General features: G+C 56.0%; 1 protein-coding gene across 1 annotated transcript; it reads right to left on the reverse strand.

The window, feature by feature from the left end:
* Window positions 1-4,041: 4,041 nt before the first annotated feature.
* SELENOW (selenoprotein W) lies at window positions 4,042-8,745 on the reverse strand. The gene is made up of 6 exons (XM_078439613.2): window positions 8,612-8,745; window positions 7,138-7,162; window positions 6,978-7,031; window positions 6,724-6,798; window positions 6,518-6,616; window positions 4,042-4,422 (listed from the first exon to the last, which is right to left on the reverse strand). Exons 1-5 carry the CDS (start codon window positions 8,656-8,658, stop codon window positions 6,536-6,538), a joined length of 282 nt encoding a protein of 93 aa, XP_078295739.1. The 5' UTR covers window positions 8,659-8,745; the 3' UTR covers window positions 4,042-4,422; window positions 6,518-6,535.
* Between the last annotated feature and the right edge of the window lie 6,967 nt (window positions 8,746-15,712).

Here is a 15,712-nt window from a genome sequence, read left to right on the forward strand (position 1 = left end):
CGTCACCCGCCTGAGGTCCCACAGCCAGCAAGTGGCGAAGCTGGGACTGGTGATAGGCTAAATGGAAGGGGTCCAGCGAGAGAAAGTGTTTGGAGAGAGAGGAGATGTACTTTTCCCTCTTCTTTATTTATTTGAAAAGTGTCACGTGACCACAGCAAAAAAAAAAAAAAAAAAAAAAAGTGATGGACTCGACTCTTCTGAATCTCAATGACCAGAGGGATCCCCCGGGGATGCTCTTATTTACCTGGAGCGACGGGGGTGCGGTTCTCAAGCTGGCCACACGGGGTCGCTGTTGGACAAGAATTCACTGGGTCTCCCGGTTGGGGAGGTGAGGGGGCTTTCTGGCTGCCTTCTTTTTTCTCGAAGGTGTGAATTGTCCCCGTGAAGCCGAAAATAGGATCAAGGAAGGGTCTCTTTCTCTTCCGTGCCTAGGGTAAAACTAAAATATAAGGACCGCGATAGGTATTTCGAGGGTTTGCCAACGGCCTCCCGCTCACCTCCCCTTCCTGAATACGGGAAGGCCTCGGTCCCCCGCCCACTTCGGCAGGTGGGCGGGGCCGTGTGCCTGTTCCGGCCAATGGGCTGAGAGAAGACGTGATGTGCGTCACTTCCCGGCTGACGCCTTTAAGAGCCGGGTGCGTGCTTCTCTGCGGCGTGTCCCAGCGGGGGGAGGGGCGGACACGGTGGGTCCCTTGGCCGCAACAGGAGATTCCAGAAGCCTAGATCTGCAACTGCTCAAGAGGGTAACCGCTGGCACACGCCATGCGTGTTTGATCGCGCGTTTATTTTTTTTAATTTTTTTTAACGTTTATTCATTTTTGAGACAGAGAGAGAGAGCATGAAGGGAGGAAGGTCAGAGAGAGAGGGAGACACAGAATCCGAAACAGGCTCCAGGCCCTGAGCTGTCAGCGAAGAGCCCGACGCGGGGCTCGAACTCACGGACCGCGAGATCGTGACCCGAGCCGAAGTTGGACGCCCAACCGACTGAGCCACCCAGGCACCCCTGATCGCGCGTTTAAATAACGCAGAATAAACCATTCGGCTCCTTGGTCACAGTCACCACGTCTCGAGGGCACCCGTGTGGCCAGCAGCCGTAGTGTTGGACAGAAAAAGTCCGTCGTCACAGAAAATTCTGCTGGACGGTGCCGAGCTAGACCGATGGAGGCCTGCACGGAGGCCAGTTGCCCCGGGCTTGTCCATGCGCTGTGCTAATCCACTGAGATGTGCGTTTGGTTTATTTGCTTGTTTCCACTGAAGTTGTAGCCTAGCCTGACCCATCAGATGTCCGGCTGAAGGGTCTAGAGAGTTTGGTGTCTTTGGAATCGTCAATGGGCGACATGACGCTAAGCCCAGTGGAGAACTGGGAGCTGCAGATGTGACGCCGGGCAGACCCCCAATATGAGCTGAGCCGGCAGATGGAGGGGGTGGGGGGGCTAAGATCAGACTCCAGCAAGTCTCAGTTGGCCACTGGCCTCTTTCTGTGATCTGTCTCTCTAGCTGGCTTAGAACTCAACCACCAGAGAGTTGTCTTGCTGGGGGCGCCTGGGTGGCTCAGTTGGTTAAGCTTCTGACTTCGGCTCAGGTCGTGATCTCCTGGTTGGTGAGTTCGAGCCCCGCGTCAGGCTCAGCGCCGACAGCAAGGAGCCTGGAGCCTGCTTCCGATTCTGTCTCCCTCTCTCTTTCTGCCCCTTCCCTGTTCACGCGTGCGCTCTCGCTCTCTCTCTCTCTCTCCTTCAAAAATAAACTTTTATTTTTTTTTTAAGTTTAAAAAAAAAAAAAAAGAAATGACCTGCAGAGGTGGGGAGGGTCGCTGTCTCTTGTTGCTACTGTGGATGCCTGTCTGGTGACTTTTGCTGAAGTCCCAGATATAGATCCGTGGAACCCGGGCACAGCCTCATGAGCCATCAGCATTTGGCGGCCGGCAGGAACCGCACCCTCTCTGTCATCCCGGAATGAATGGCTCCGGCCTGAGAGCTCATCAGCTTGGAACTCGGAGTGGAGGCGAGTGACCTCAATAATTCAGAAGCGTGGAGTCCCCCAGTCTCTAATGGTCTTTGTGTGACCGTTGCCCTTGACCCGACCATTCCGCTTCCGGGCATACGCCCAGAGGTACTGGGGACGGGTGCTCAGACGAAGTCTTGCGCGCTCCGTGCAGGGTGGCGCCAGTCACAACACCCAGAAAGTTAGAAACCACCGACCTGTCCAGCAGCTGAGGGAGCCATACACAGGCGGCGTCTCCGGGCAGTGGAATATTCCCCAGCCACGAAACAGAGTGAAATGCCCATCCGCGCTACTACAGCGATGACCCTGGAAAACACTACACGACATGAAGGAGGCGAGACGCAGAAGGCCACGGGGTATACTATTCCTTTCATACGAACTCCCCAGAACAGGCAATTCCCCAGAAACAGCAAGTCGACTACTGGCTGCTGGGGGCTGGGGGGGGGGGGGGGGGGGTGTTGCTAAAGGGCATGGGTTTTTTTTTTCCTCTTTGTGCTGACGAAAACGTTCTCAGATCGACTGTGTTTGGGGCAGCCTGGCTGGCTCAGTCAGTGAGAGCGTGCGACTCTTGATCTCGGGGTTGTGAGTTCAAGCCCCACGTTGGGTGTAGAGATTACTAGAAACTAAAATCTTTAAAAGCAATAGTTTAATAAAATTTTAAGTATTTATTTTTGAGGTTGCGGGGTGGGGGGCGGGGAGAGGGGCAGAGAGAGAGGGACAGAGGATCCAAAGCAGGCTCTACGCTGTCAGCAGAGAGCCCCACGCAGGGTTCCAACTCTGAGATCATGTCCTGAGCCAAAGTTGGACACTCAACTGACTGAGCCCCCCAGGTGCCCCTAAAACTATTTAATAAATAAATAAATAGTGTTGACTGTGATGATTGTTGCTTCCGTCTGTGAATGATATTATATAAAGCCTTCAATTTATACACTTGAAATGGGTGAGTTGTATGGGATGTGAATTATATCTCAATAAAGCTGTTTAAAAGAAGAAAAGTGAACATTTCCGAGGCTGTGATCTTGTGTGTCTCAGGCTCTTTCCCTCGTGTCTTCGCCCACGGACCAGCCTCTTCCAGAGAGGTTTTGTAGCTGTCTCCAACTTCGCAGCCTCAGAGACTGGGACTTTTCCGTCTAGAGGCTTCTATGTGGCACCCAGCGGACTTCCTCACCTCACCCGGGGCCACCCGATGGCCCGGCTCCAGTGATCAGAGAGAGGACCGGAGCATGATTAGGCACAGCCCATCTGATCCAACATTTTCCAGAGTTGTCCTAGCCGGATCGTCCGAGCGCCCGATCTGTTAGCCCCGTAAGGACAAAGAGCTGTTAGAAGGAAAATAGTAACACCCTTCTGTTCGGGGGGCCCTTTTATAAAGAACCTGGTGGGTTTTACACAAATGCAGTTTTGTTCGTATGTTTTGGTGATTTGAGTCAACCTTTCCAGGGAATATGGATGCATTTAAGGTATAAATGGCCTTTGGGGCGCCCCCGGTGGCTCAGTCGGTTAAGCATCCGACTTCGGCTCAGGTCACCCATCTCGCGGTTCATGGGTTCCAGCCCCGCGTCGGGCTCTGTGCTGACAGCTCGGAGCCTGGAGCCCGTTTCGGATTCTGTGTCTCCCCCTCTCTCTGCCCCTCCCCTGCTCACGCTCTGTCTCTCCTTCAAAAATTAACATTTTTTTTTTAAGTTAAAAAAAAAAAACACCTGTCCTCACCTTGACCTCGGACTCCCCGGTTTCTGTTGTTGGAACCAGTCTGGTCTTTTTGACGGCCACCCTAGCGGACTCGTACAAGCCTCTACGAATCTGGGGCCACGGCAGGATGTACTGGGACCAATCTGGGAGCCCGGGTCTCGTTTAAATGAACATCACTGCTGCATGCTGCCTGATCCCTCATCGGCACGACCTCGGAGCCGCTATGAAGGGCTTCGTAATCCAGCAAGGCCCGTTTCCTGGGCCAGAGATTGGGGGGGGGGGGGGGGGGGGGGAGGTGCCACGAGGCTGGGGAGGAGGTTCCAGGGGTAAAATGGACACACGCAAGACACGTTTTGTTAAACTCATCCAATGTTTACTGAAAGGTAAACTGTTACCCACACTGCTGAAATCTACAACTCACTCATCCAGATCCCTTTCTCCGCCACCCCAAGAAGGAAGCCAGGGGCAGGAGTAACCAGGGGGGGTGCTGGGGGATTCGGGGGCAAGTGGGGAGAGGAGGGAACAAGGCAGGCAGGGAGCAGAGCTACATGCCTGGACACACACACACACACACACACACACACACACACAGAGGCAAGGACCAGAGGCGTCAGTCTCTGCCCCCACGCAGCGGCCGCAGGGACATCAAGGAAAGACCAGGCGTCTACCAGACATTTCAGTCCTTCCCGTCATGAAGCGTCGGCCACGAGGGGCTGGGCCAAGGTCACTGGACTGTGCAGAGAAGAGAGAGGGGGGAGGGGTCAGATTGCAGGGAACAAGGCCAGGTTGGGGGAGTGAGGGCCCACGATTAAGGGGAAAGAGAGAAGCGATGGGGAAAGGGGGCACCCGGGGGGCGGGGGGGGGCTCGGTCGCTTGAACATCCGACTTGATTTCAGCTCAGGCCATGCTCTCACGGTTCTTGGGTTCGAGCCCCACACTGGGCTCTGCGCTGGCCATCACAGAGCCTGCCTGGGACTCTCCCTCGCCCTCTCTCACTCCGCCCCTCCCCTGCTCGTGTGCTCTCGGAGAAACTGAGGCACAAGGACCAGGGGATGCCCGTGATGGAAAAATTGTAACCCTACAGGCAAGGTGGGCCAAGACTTAGTTCTCAGTTGAGTCTCTCGTGAGAGAAATGAGGCTGGGGGCGGGGGGGGGGGGGGGGGGGGAGGGAGTGCTAGAGGCGGCCACTAGGAGATGCGACTGAACACCTATCACGTGCACCCCACGGGGAAACTCGGTTTCCAGAGAAGCCACCGACAGAAACGGGCTTCTGGGACACCCGCGCCCGCCCACTCCAGCTGCGAGCCCCAGAAAAGACCTCTTCACGGTCACCAACCGGCTGTGCCAGGCCTCAGGCGGGGCCCCAGCTCCTGAGGGTGACCTCTCAGCACTGGGAATGAATGAATGTCCCGCCTGGGGCCTTGGGCCACTGGGACTGGTCTATGCTAACAATGTGATTCATGGTGGGGCCTTGGGCCAGGCGGTGGTAGCTCCTGACTTCTGTAGGGGCCGGGGGCCAAGGTCGGCCACGGCTTCCCTGTCGCAATACTCCTCGGTGATGCGGGACCGCCAGGACCCGACCCTGCTTCTCCCTTCGCTGCCTTTTGCTATAATGATCCGTAACCGCAGGTGTGACCTTGCTGAGTTCTGCGGGTCCTTCTAGCGACTCACACATCCCGAGGGTGGTCTTGGGAGACCCTGGAAGCCGCACCCGCAAGACGTGCAAACGAGAACCACGGCGCCCTCCTTTCTCTCGCGTAAACCCCACTTTCGCTCGCGTCGGACAAAACCACCCGTTGGTGGACGGCCTCTCTGGGACCCAAGGAAACCTCGTGCTGATTTAAGTAACCGCCTGAGCTGCCGACAGTTCGGGAGCAGGAAATGGTTACGTTTGTGCGGGAGAGGTGCTCTGTGTCGGCCTTTTCAGAATTCGAATCCCCAGCCCCACTGCACGAAAGTGTTCAGCTCGTGCAGCTTTAGAATTCCACAGTTCTTGATTTTCTCTTTTTTTCCCTGGCGGCGGGGGGATGGAGGGGGACACACCGCTCGCTTCGGACCCCTGCACGTCAGGCAGGACGCTAGTACGTTTATACCACACCCGTTCAATCTGCTCTGCCATGTTCAAGTTCACACTGCAAAGTGACCTCACTCTGCTCCAGTAAAGGACGTTAAAGAAACGGAACTTGCAGGGCTCAGTGAAGCATCCGACTCTGGTGATCTCACGGTTTGTGAGTTCGAGCCCCGCGTCGGACTCGCCTGGAGCCTGTTTCGGATTCTGTCTCCCCCTCTCTCTCTGCCCCTCCCCTGCTCACGCTCTGTCTCTCTCAAAAATAAATAAACGTTAAAAAAAATTTTTTTTAATACATAAATAAATTTCAAAAAAAAAGGAAAAGAAACAGAACTTGAGTTTAAAGCACCTGAGAACCAGTTTTCTGGAGCAAAGCACCCTGGGAACAGGAAGTTGGGTTCACAGGACACTGGGATGGAAGTTAGTTCCAGAACACCGGAGGAAAGACTGACTCTTGAGATTAGGGAACGGTACCAAGTCCTTCCAGACTGTCGAGCGTCAGGAGCTAGACCTTGGTTCTGGTCTGCCCAGTTCTAGAACAGGCCGGATTTGGGGCTCTTCTGGAACACGTTGGCCGGGAAATGGGAAACCAGGCTCGGAAGGTGCTGAAAAGCAGCTCCGTGATCCAGAGCACAAGATAGAAACCGCTACTCGGTCTGGAATACATTGGGTTGGAAACTTGGCCTTGGGTTCCAAACTAGCTGTCAATTCCAGGAACGGGGAGTCAATCACAGTGTCCAGTGGCTGGGCCCCCCTCACCTCTGCCTTCGGGGCCCATTAGCCCTGAGCCAAGGCGGCTTTGATGGCGGCCACCAGCTTCAGAAACTTGCTCTCTGTGTCCACGTAACCATCGCCTCTCTGGGGGTGTGAAGAAGAGGGAAGGAGTAAGCTAGGACCGGGATCCCAACTCTCAGCCAGGCTGAACACAAGGTAGGACGGACGGACGGACGGACGGACGGACATACCTTCTTGGAGTGAACCAACTTCCCCCCTACCATCACTTCAAAGAAGCCGGTGGCCTGGGGAGTCCCCTCGCCGCACTGGGAAGAGAGAGACGTTGGGGGGGCTGAGATGCCCTCTTGGGGTCACCTGCACCCCCAGGAAATGGGAGAATATGGGTGAAGAGTAGGGCCGACCCGAACCACCCGGCGGCCACTCAGGGCTGAGGGGACACACAAGGAGACCGTTTTTGATTCTCTCCCCCATCCCCCAGACTCACGATGTCCAGGCATCCGGGGAACTCATCTTCTAACTTCTTCTTGAGCTGAAGATACTGAAAAGGGCGTGGGAGGTCACATCAGGGGTCAACAGGGGCCGTGCTGCTTGCCGTCCTCCCTCATCTCCCAGGGACACGTCTGGGGGCTGGCCACTCTGCTTACCTTGGACTTGTAGCCTCAAGCACCACTGGTGGGAGGTCCGAGAGAGTGGGTCCCAGGGGAGAGGGGGAAACGGTGGGGATGGGGGGGGGGGGCGGAGGAGGGAAGAGGCAGGCAGCGGGGAGGCAAGAGGGGAACCGGGAAGGGAGCCCAGGAAGACATCAAGAGGGACAAACGACAAAACCAAAGAGGAGACAGAGAGAGGAGAGAAAAGACACACAGAATGTTGAAAGCCGCACAGGCACAGGGGACGGGGGACACCCACACACAAGGAAAACCGACAGAGGAGGAGAGACAAAAGACACGGGGTGCAGAAAAGCGGGGTGACAAAGAGAGACCACAAGTACGAGACACAGGCAGGAGGGAGGGAAACAGAGAACCGCGTTAGGGTAAGAACCGCGGAATCACCGCCCCCACCCCCACCCAGTGGGAAGGTCTAGGGGATGAACCTTTACTCCTGGATCCCCAAGGTCCTACCAGTCCTGAGGACGGGTTCCAAACGCTTGCCCAACCCCCACGACATGCAATTTCTGGACTGGAGTCTGCAACACGCGCCTCCCGGGGGCCTCAAAATGTCACCCCACCCTCTGCTTTGCTGAGGCTGCAGGAACATTTCCACCGCTGAGACCGATCTGAGTCTTTCAAAATCAGCGACTGCCCCCTGGCCATTTCAGACTTGGGCTTCTGACCTGACCCCACCCTCTCCCACAACCTATAACCAAAACGGAGCTAAAATTCTCCTCCTTTCTGGGAGGAGAAACGCACTGAACAGGCATTTATTAAGCGCCTACGTGCAGGCGTGTCTATGCAAGCCCGCACAGCACTAGATGCCAGCCCTGGTGGGGGGGGGGGGGTGCGGGGGGGTGTATAACGCAGTCAACAAGACAGAAAATCCCCGGTCCACTCGGGACTTTTTCCCTGCAGGGGGGAAGCTGGACCCAACATGTTTAGCACCCGATACCGGCACTCCATCCGCGGCTAACTACTGAGATCACTCTCTCCCCTCTGCAGGTGGAGAAACCGAAAAGATGGAGGGTTCCTAACGACGGGCATCCACAGTATTCGTGCCTTTCAAACCCACGCTGGAACATTCTCGAACCTTCCGGACTCTCGCGGTCCCCACCCCAGGGAGGTTGACGGCGTTGGGGGAGGGCCAACCTTAGAGATGACGGAGGCCCCTCTCCCATTACAAAGCTGACCCCCCCGCCCCCCCCCCCCCCGGGGTCCCCGGATGTCTAAAATGACCACCCGCGTGTCCCAGTTCCACCTTGGAGAGAACCTGAGCTGTCCTGAATGCCACGCCCTGGGGAGGTGGGTCAACGCCCTTCCTTCTCGCCCTTCCGCTCACGCCCACCCCACCCGCAGGGAACCCCTTTTCTCGGGAAAGGATCCCCGTAGGTCCAGCCCCCAGGACCGTCGGGTCGAGGATGGGGTCCGACAGGGGGTCGCGGAGGGGGCCTCCGGCCGTCGTGCTTACCAATAAACGACTCGGATGGCGAGGGCCATGGCTGGGGACCGCAGCATGGGCGGGGCGCGGACAGGCGACCCACCTGCGGCGTGCACCGGCGAACTCCGCTACACCCGGACGGTCGCACAAAGGTTGTTGCTTGGCGTTACACGGCGCGAACCAACGCGGGAGAAAGGCGGGGGGAGGCGGGAAGGGTTGGGGGAGGCGGGCCCCACGGCGGGGGCCCAGGGACCCTGCCGCCCGGCACCCTGAGCCCCTACGCGGGCTCTTCCCCTCCCCCGCTGGGGCCAGGATGCATCCGGACAGGAGTCATCCCGGGGGAAGCCCCTACGCGTCCCCTCGCGGTCCCCCCCGTCCGGGCCGGAATGGTATGGCCCGTGGGGCGGGGCTCTGGACCAGACGTTCCGCGAACTAAACGGAATTGCTAATAAGGGTGATGGTTTTTCCAGCGCCGGCCGGGAGGGGGCGGCCCTGGGGCCCCTTTTCTCCCCCGGAAGAGGGTAGGAGGGCGGGGTCCGAAAGCATTGGGGGTGTGCGGGGGCGGGCCCCGGAAGCCCAGGTTTCCAGGGAGCGCTGCAGGGTCCCCGCGTTCTTATTCAGGCCTGGCGGCTGGACCCGGGCGCCGCCTGGTCGCCGTGGCGGTCGCCGGCGCTCTCCAGCCAGCCGTCTCCAAGGCAAGGGGGTTCATGAAAGTGCCTGACGCCAGCAGTTAGTTAAGGGATTAGAGCGGGAGCCTTTCCCTGAGCCTCAGTTTTCTCCGTCTGGAAGATGGGCGTAATCGCCTTCAAGGACTACTTACCCATTTAACCAATACGTACCCGCGTACCTGCCTGCCATCAGCGATGCAAAAAAATAGACAAAATCAATCCCTTTCCTAGTGGGAGTGATTTAGCTTGGGGACAGTTGGGGGAGGATGGGGGTTGATGTGCGCACGTTCAGTGCGTTCCTACAGGTGGAGAGCCTTGAGTGTCGGACGCGTGGAGCTAGCTAGCTCGAGAAAGATGAACGCTGCCCTAGACCTTCCCGCCCCAGCTTCTGCCTCCGCCTCCTGGTCCTTGGTCCTCACCTGCTATAACCCTGCCCCGAGGCAGGTGCCAGTTCGACTCTAAGGATTGGCTGTGTGACTTCTGATCCCCGCTGTCTCAGAAGGATATAATGAGCCTGTGATATAAGGCACTTAACACAGGGCTGGGTGCAATCGATGTCCTGTATACAGAGGTCTCTCTCGGTGGCTTCCAGAGCCCTCAGAACAAAAACCCAAATCTTGGCACGACCTGCCCCTGCCCGGTCTCAGTGCCCTAGCCACACGGAACCACTGCAATCCCCCCTTGGACCGCACCCCCCTCTCCGGCCTCTGGGCCTTTGCACATGCTGTTTCTGCCCTCTTCCCCTGCGCGATTCCTGCTCGTCCTCCGAGAAATCGGCGCCCACGTATTGTCGCCAGCTAGACCCCAAGACCTGACCTTGACTGCCCCCCTGCTCGTACTCCTCTGCCTTTGTCCCCCCCCCCCCCCACTTTTTTCCTTAAGCTCCTTTCCAGTTTCTCTCTTCACTCAGGCAAGTGAAAAGCAAAACCCGCCCCGCTGCGCAGTAGCCACTGCCCAGACGAGACCTCCGGCCAGCCCAGACCACCCAGACCGGCTTGAGCCTAACCCCCTGACCCCACGCGTCCCCGGGCAGGCGGATGATGGAGCGATCTCTCCAACCGCGGACAGCTACCTTTACCTCATTATAATACTAACCCCGCCCCCTGCGCTAGCCTCATTTACATAACACCCCAGGCGAGCGTCGGGCTGTTGCCTTCAGGCGCTCGCAGGACCTCCTCCCTGCCTCTACCTCCGGGAGGGGGCGTCCCTGTGTAAATATTCATCCCACCGGGAGTCACGTTCGGAAGCTGTTTTCCGAGATCTCCTTCCTGGCTGCAGATAAACGCTTCCTTGTGCGACGGCTCAACCTGGTGCAGTTTCTGCCTCGCCCAGGAGCGAAGGGACGCAGGTTCACTTACAGTGTGCTAGGGAAAACCGCGTGCTTCCGTGGAAAACTGTGTGCACCCGGTGCGGTGGGAGTTCCAAGTTCCCAGTTCTATAAGGACACAAGTCACGCTGGATACCCTCCTCCAGTATGACAGCATCTTACCTACTGACATCTACCGGTGAACCTGTTTCCAAAGAAGGTCCCATACGGACGTCCTGGGGGGTTAGCACTTGGACAGACGTGAATTCGGGGCAGGACGTAATCCCACACAGACCCAATCCTTCTGGATGGTGGGCTCTGTTTTAATACCCTGCAGATTGTGGGTAATGCACACGAACTCTCTGCAGGCATGCTCATGAGTTCTCTTTTTTTTAACGCTTATTTCTTTATTTTTAAGAGAGAGTGAGCGCATGAGCAGGGGAGGGGCAGAGAGAGAGAGGGAGACACAGAATCTGAAACAGGCTCCAGGCAAAGAGAGAAGGGGACAGAGGATCTTAAGCAGGTTCTGCGCTGACAGCAGAGAGCCCGACGCGGGGCCCGAACTCAAAACCCACGAGATCACGACCAGAACCGAAGTCAGATGCTTAACCGCTGAGCCACCCGGCCGCCCCCTAAGGGGATTTAATCTGACCTAGATTTCTTTCTTGCCTTTGTTCCCCCATCACTACGGAGGCGAGAGTGATGTTGGCGCTCCAGGAAACTGAGTCAATAGGTTTTTCTGGAGATTGGGCTGCTGACAAGGTTGCCTTTTTCTTGTCATTTGCTAAGATATCCTAAACTGATGGAGACTCACGTCGGGCACGACCTGATCTCTGGCGGGTACAGTATTTGTTTTTCTTTGTTCTGGGGCAGCCAGGAGCGCCTGAGGAATGTCCCCCCCTTGGGGGGTGGGGGAGGGGCGGGTGTTGCTAGATTGTTCTTCGCCCTCTGCACCCGGAGCGCCTCCCCAAACGTTTTGCTTCCCTTTGAACATGCGCTTCAATGTTCCTGATCTGTCAACGTGTCTGTTCTTTGGTCCTGCTCCAAACAGGTTGTAACACCTCACGCGTGCGGACTCCCCAGTCTCCAATCGCACGTTCACTTTTGGATTCTGTGTGAGTCCTGATTTTCCCTTTTTTGTTTTTTTTTCCTCCAAAACCTATCTTGTAACAGGACCGCCCTCAAGGAAGCCCCCCTGAGCCCCTTGGCCTGGGTCACGGTCCCCTCGGGGCTCCCCCAGCCGTGTCCTGACTACTCTGTCAGTCACAGGTACGGTTCCCGGTCCCCCCCCCCTCCCCCACTGGCTTTCCCAGCACACCCAGCAAGTGGCCCGGCCGGGCACCCGCGCAGAAGCTCCCCAGAGTGTTTTGTTGGCCAGCCTTTGGGTGGAGAACTTGCCAGAAGCCTCGAGAGAAGAGGAACACCGCCACCCACCCCCCACTTCTGCCCTTGAGAACAAAGGGGTCTTTGTTATCCAGCAGTGGGGAGGCTGGTGGAATTAGTAATGATCCCTGGGCTGGGATTCTCTCTCTCTCTCTCTCTCTCTCCCTCCCTCCCTCACACACATACATAGACTGATGGTAACTCTTAAGCTGTCCCCGCCGCCCCCCTCCCCCAACCGGCTACACCATGGCTGCCTCCTGGGGCTCACATTGTGGCTGGGGAGACGGACAAAGGAAAAGCCAGAAACAAATACGTATTCCCCGAGGGCGTAGCGAGTGCCGGGAAGAAAAATAAAGGCAGGAAAGGGTGGCAGGCAGTGCCGGGGCAGAGAATTTTGTAAACAGATCAAGGAAGGCAGCTATGTAATTGGTAAGGGCAGCCAGGGGCGCCCGGGGGGCTCAAGCCCGTTGAGCATCCAACCCTTGATTTCACGATCTGATGGGCTTCCAAGTTCGAGCCCCACGTGGGGCTCTGAGCTGACAGCCTGGAACTTGCTTCCCTGTGATGATCCCATTTTCCAGATGAGCAGACTGAAGGCACTCCCCTGAGGTCACACAAAGCACAGAGCAGGGGTTGTGACCCCCGGCTGTCCGGCTGTGGAGCCTGTACTCTGAGCCACCTTCCTGTGGGCCAGCCGGGCGGGGCAGGGGGGTGATGTCAGGGAGCCCGAAAGCTCCAACGCCTGGGTGCAGGGTAATTAGCGTCAGGACCACCTCCGTCCGTCTGTCTGTCACTCTGCATGAGGTCAGGGCCTCCCTGGGGCTGCGGCTCCTCTTGTCCCCCTCCCCCACCACCTATCCACGTAGGATCACTGAGCCCTGCACAGACTGAGCCCATCTGGGGAGGACCCCGCTTCGGCCAGTCGTGGGTCCAGCATGTGTGGAAGCTTTCTTTTTTTTGTTTTAATTTTTTTTAATGTTTATGTATTTTTGAGAGAGAGAGAGAGACCAACAGAGTGCAGGTGGGGGAGGGGCAGAGAGAGAGGGAGACACAGAATCCGAAACAGGCTCTGAGCTGTCGGCACAGAGCCTGATGTGGGGCTTGAACCCACGCACCGTGAGATCACCACCTGAGCCAAAGTCGGACGCCTAACCGACTGAGTAACTTTCTGTTGGGTCGCTCATCTAAATTGTTAAGTTGTAAGTGTTCTTTATATATTGTAGCTACAAGTTCCTTTGTTGGAGATACGATTTGCAAGCACTTTCTCAGTCTGTGGCGTGCCTTCTCATTTTTGCAAGTTTTTTTTTTTTATGTTTATTTATTTTTAAAAGAGGGGGGAGAGGGACAGAGAGAGAGAGAGAGAGAGAGAGAGAGAGAGAGAGGGAGACCGATGCAGGGCTCGAACTCACGAACAGTGAGATCATGCCCTAAGCTGAAGTCGGACGCTTGACCGCTTGACCGTCGGAGCCACCCAGGCGCCCCTTTGCAAGTGTCTTTTGACGAGCAAAATATTTTAATTTCGATCAGGGCTTGCTTAATTTTGCTTTCGTATTTTTCCTTGCGTTTTCTCTTTGTCCTTTTTCGCGTCCTATGTAAAGTATCTGTGTCAAACCTCAGGCCATGTTTCTTCCAGACGTTTTTGTGGTTTTAGCTGCTGGTTTAGATCTCATGTTTTCCGTTCCTTATCTGGCTTCTTATCTTGTTCAAATCAATCACTGCCACCAGGTCTCTGAGCCGGGGCGTCAGGGGGGAGGAGAGAAACCGGGGTGCTATCCTTAGAAAGCACCCCCCCCCTTGCGAATTTGGCCCTTGCCTTGAGTCTGGGGAAATTGGCTGATAGACACTTCCCTCTACTGATATAAAACTTCCCTAAATGATAAGGAGGCTCACTGCGCCACGGTTTTGGCTTTTTGAATGAAACAATATCTTTCGCGCTGACACCCGCTGTGCTTTTGGAGTTCACGCCAGGCAGATGGCCTGCTTGGGATTCTCTCGCTGCCTCTCTCTCTGACCCTCCCCCTGCTCGCACTCTCTCTCTCTTTCTTTCTCAAAATAAATACGTAAGCTTAAAAGAAAAATAAATCAACTACGTACTGACTCCCATGAGGACTTCCGGAGAGTCTTGGAACACAGGGGTGGTTTGGGGCCCCCAACACAACCGGTACCCCTGATGGAGAGGAAAGACTGTGGAAGAAAAAGTCAGTAAAACACAGAGCACCCCACGTTGTTTGACTGTGTTTGCCCTTGAGGGGCCCGACTGGAATCACTTTACAAAATAAAAATTCTGCTGCACTGGGTAGGGAGAGAATGGGCAGATGTTCACAGATTTGGGGGCTCATGCAAATTCCAAATGCATATTTCCAGCCCCTGAATTCCAGATTTTTACATCCCAACTGCCTACTTGCCACCTACAATCGGGTGTCTAACTGGCGTCTCAGACCAGAGCTCTGGATACCCGCCCCCATCTCTGCCCCCCCCCCCCCCAAATCTGGAAATTGGAAGTTCCAGACCAGGCATAAACCTTGACTTTCTCCTTTTCCTTGTACGCCAGCCACTTTTGGTGGATTTCCTTTCAAAACGTATCCTGGATGCACCTGCCCCTCCCCACCTCCACCTGCTAGCCCTGGGGGAGCCAACATCACCTCCCGCTGGGGCGCCCTGGGGCCTGCCCCGCCTCCGTCGCCTGCCGCCTGTTCCCATCAACGCCACCAGGGGGCGCCAGCCCCTCTTCTGCTCAGAACCCTCCAGGGCTCCCGGATTAGTCTAAGCAGAGTCCTCACTGGGGACCCCTAGGGCCCACATGTTCTGGCCCCCTCCCTTATCTCCGATCTTACCCCTCCTCACAGAGTTTTTTGGGTTTTTTTTTTTTTGTAACTGAGGGATAATACACATAACAGAAATTAATCATTTTAAATCTTTTTTTGTTTGTTTTAATGTTTATTAGAGAGCGAGCAGGGGAGGGGGGGGAGAGAGAGAATCCTAAGCAGGCTCCACACTGCCAGCACGGAGCCGGACGAGGGGCTCGAACCCACAAACTGTGAGATCATGACCTGGGCCAAAACCAAGAGTCGGACACTGAACTGACCGAGCCGCTAGGCGCCCCTAAAATTAATCGTTTTAGAGTGTACACGTCAGTGGCATTTAGTGCGTTCACAGAGCTTTTTCCTAATTTTGAAAATGACCCTTAAGCCATCATTTCTTCTAGGAAATTAATGGCGACGAGGGATAGGAGTCGTGCACGTGTGTGCGCGCGTGCACACTTTTGCGTGAATATATCTTACGGTGTGTGAGCTTTTGTGTCTGACTTAGCATCACGTTTTCAAGGTTCCTCTCAGAGATTTTGCATGGGCTGTTCCCTCCGCCTGAACGCTTTTCCTTCCGACAGTCACAGGGCTCTCTCCTCACTTCCCTCAGATCTTTGCTCAAATATCGCTCCATCCCTGACGCTACCGAAAATGGTAACCCCTCCCCGGCCTTCTGTGTCCCCGCTTCCCTCTGGCACCTACGCCCTTGGCATCTTATGTATCTTACTCACGAATTGTGGATGCTGTCAGGCTGTCTCTCCCCTAGAAAGTGCGCTCTCTGGTTTTCTGTCGTGTCCTCCTCCCTCGTACGTGCCCGGCATGTGAAGCGGTGAGTGGCTTATGGCGGGCACCCAGCAAATACTTGTCAGATAAAGGCAGCCTTAAGCAAGTATATTTAGGGGCAGGCCTGGGTGGCTCAGTCGATTGAGCGTCCAACTTCGGTTCAGGTCATGATCTCGCGGTTTGTGGG

Source organism: Panthera onca, chromosome E2 (genome assembly GCF_046562875.1).
Source record: "Panthera onca isolate mPanOnc1 chromosome E2, mPanOnc1 haplotype 2, whole genome shotgun sequence".
In the NCBI taxonomy this organism is placed as follows: domain Eukaryota; kingdom Metazoa; phylum Chordata; class Mammalia; order Carnivora; family Felidae; genus Panthera; species Panthera onca.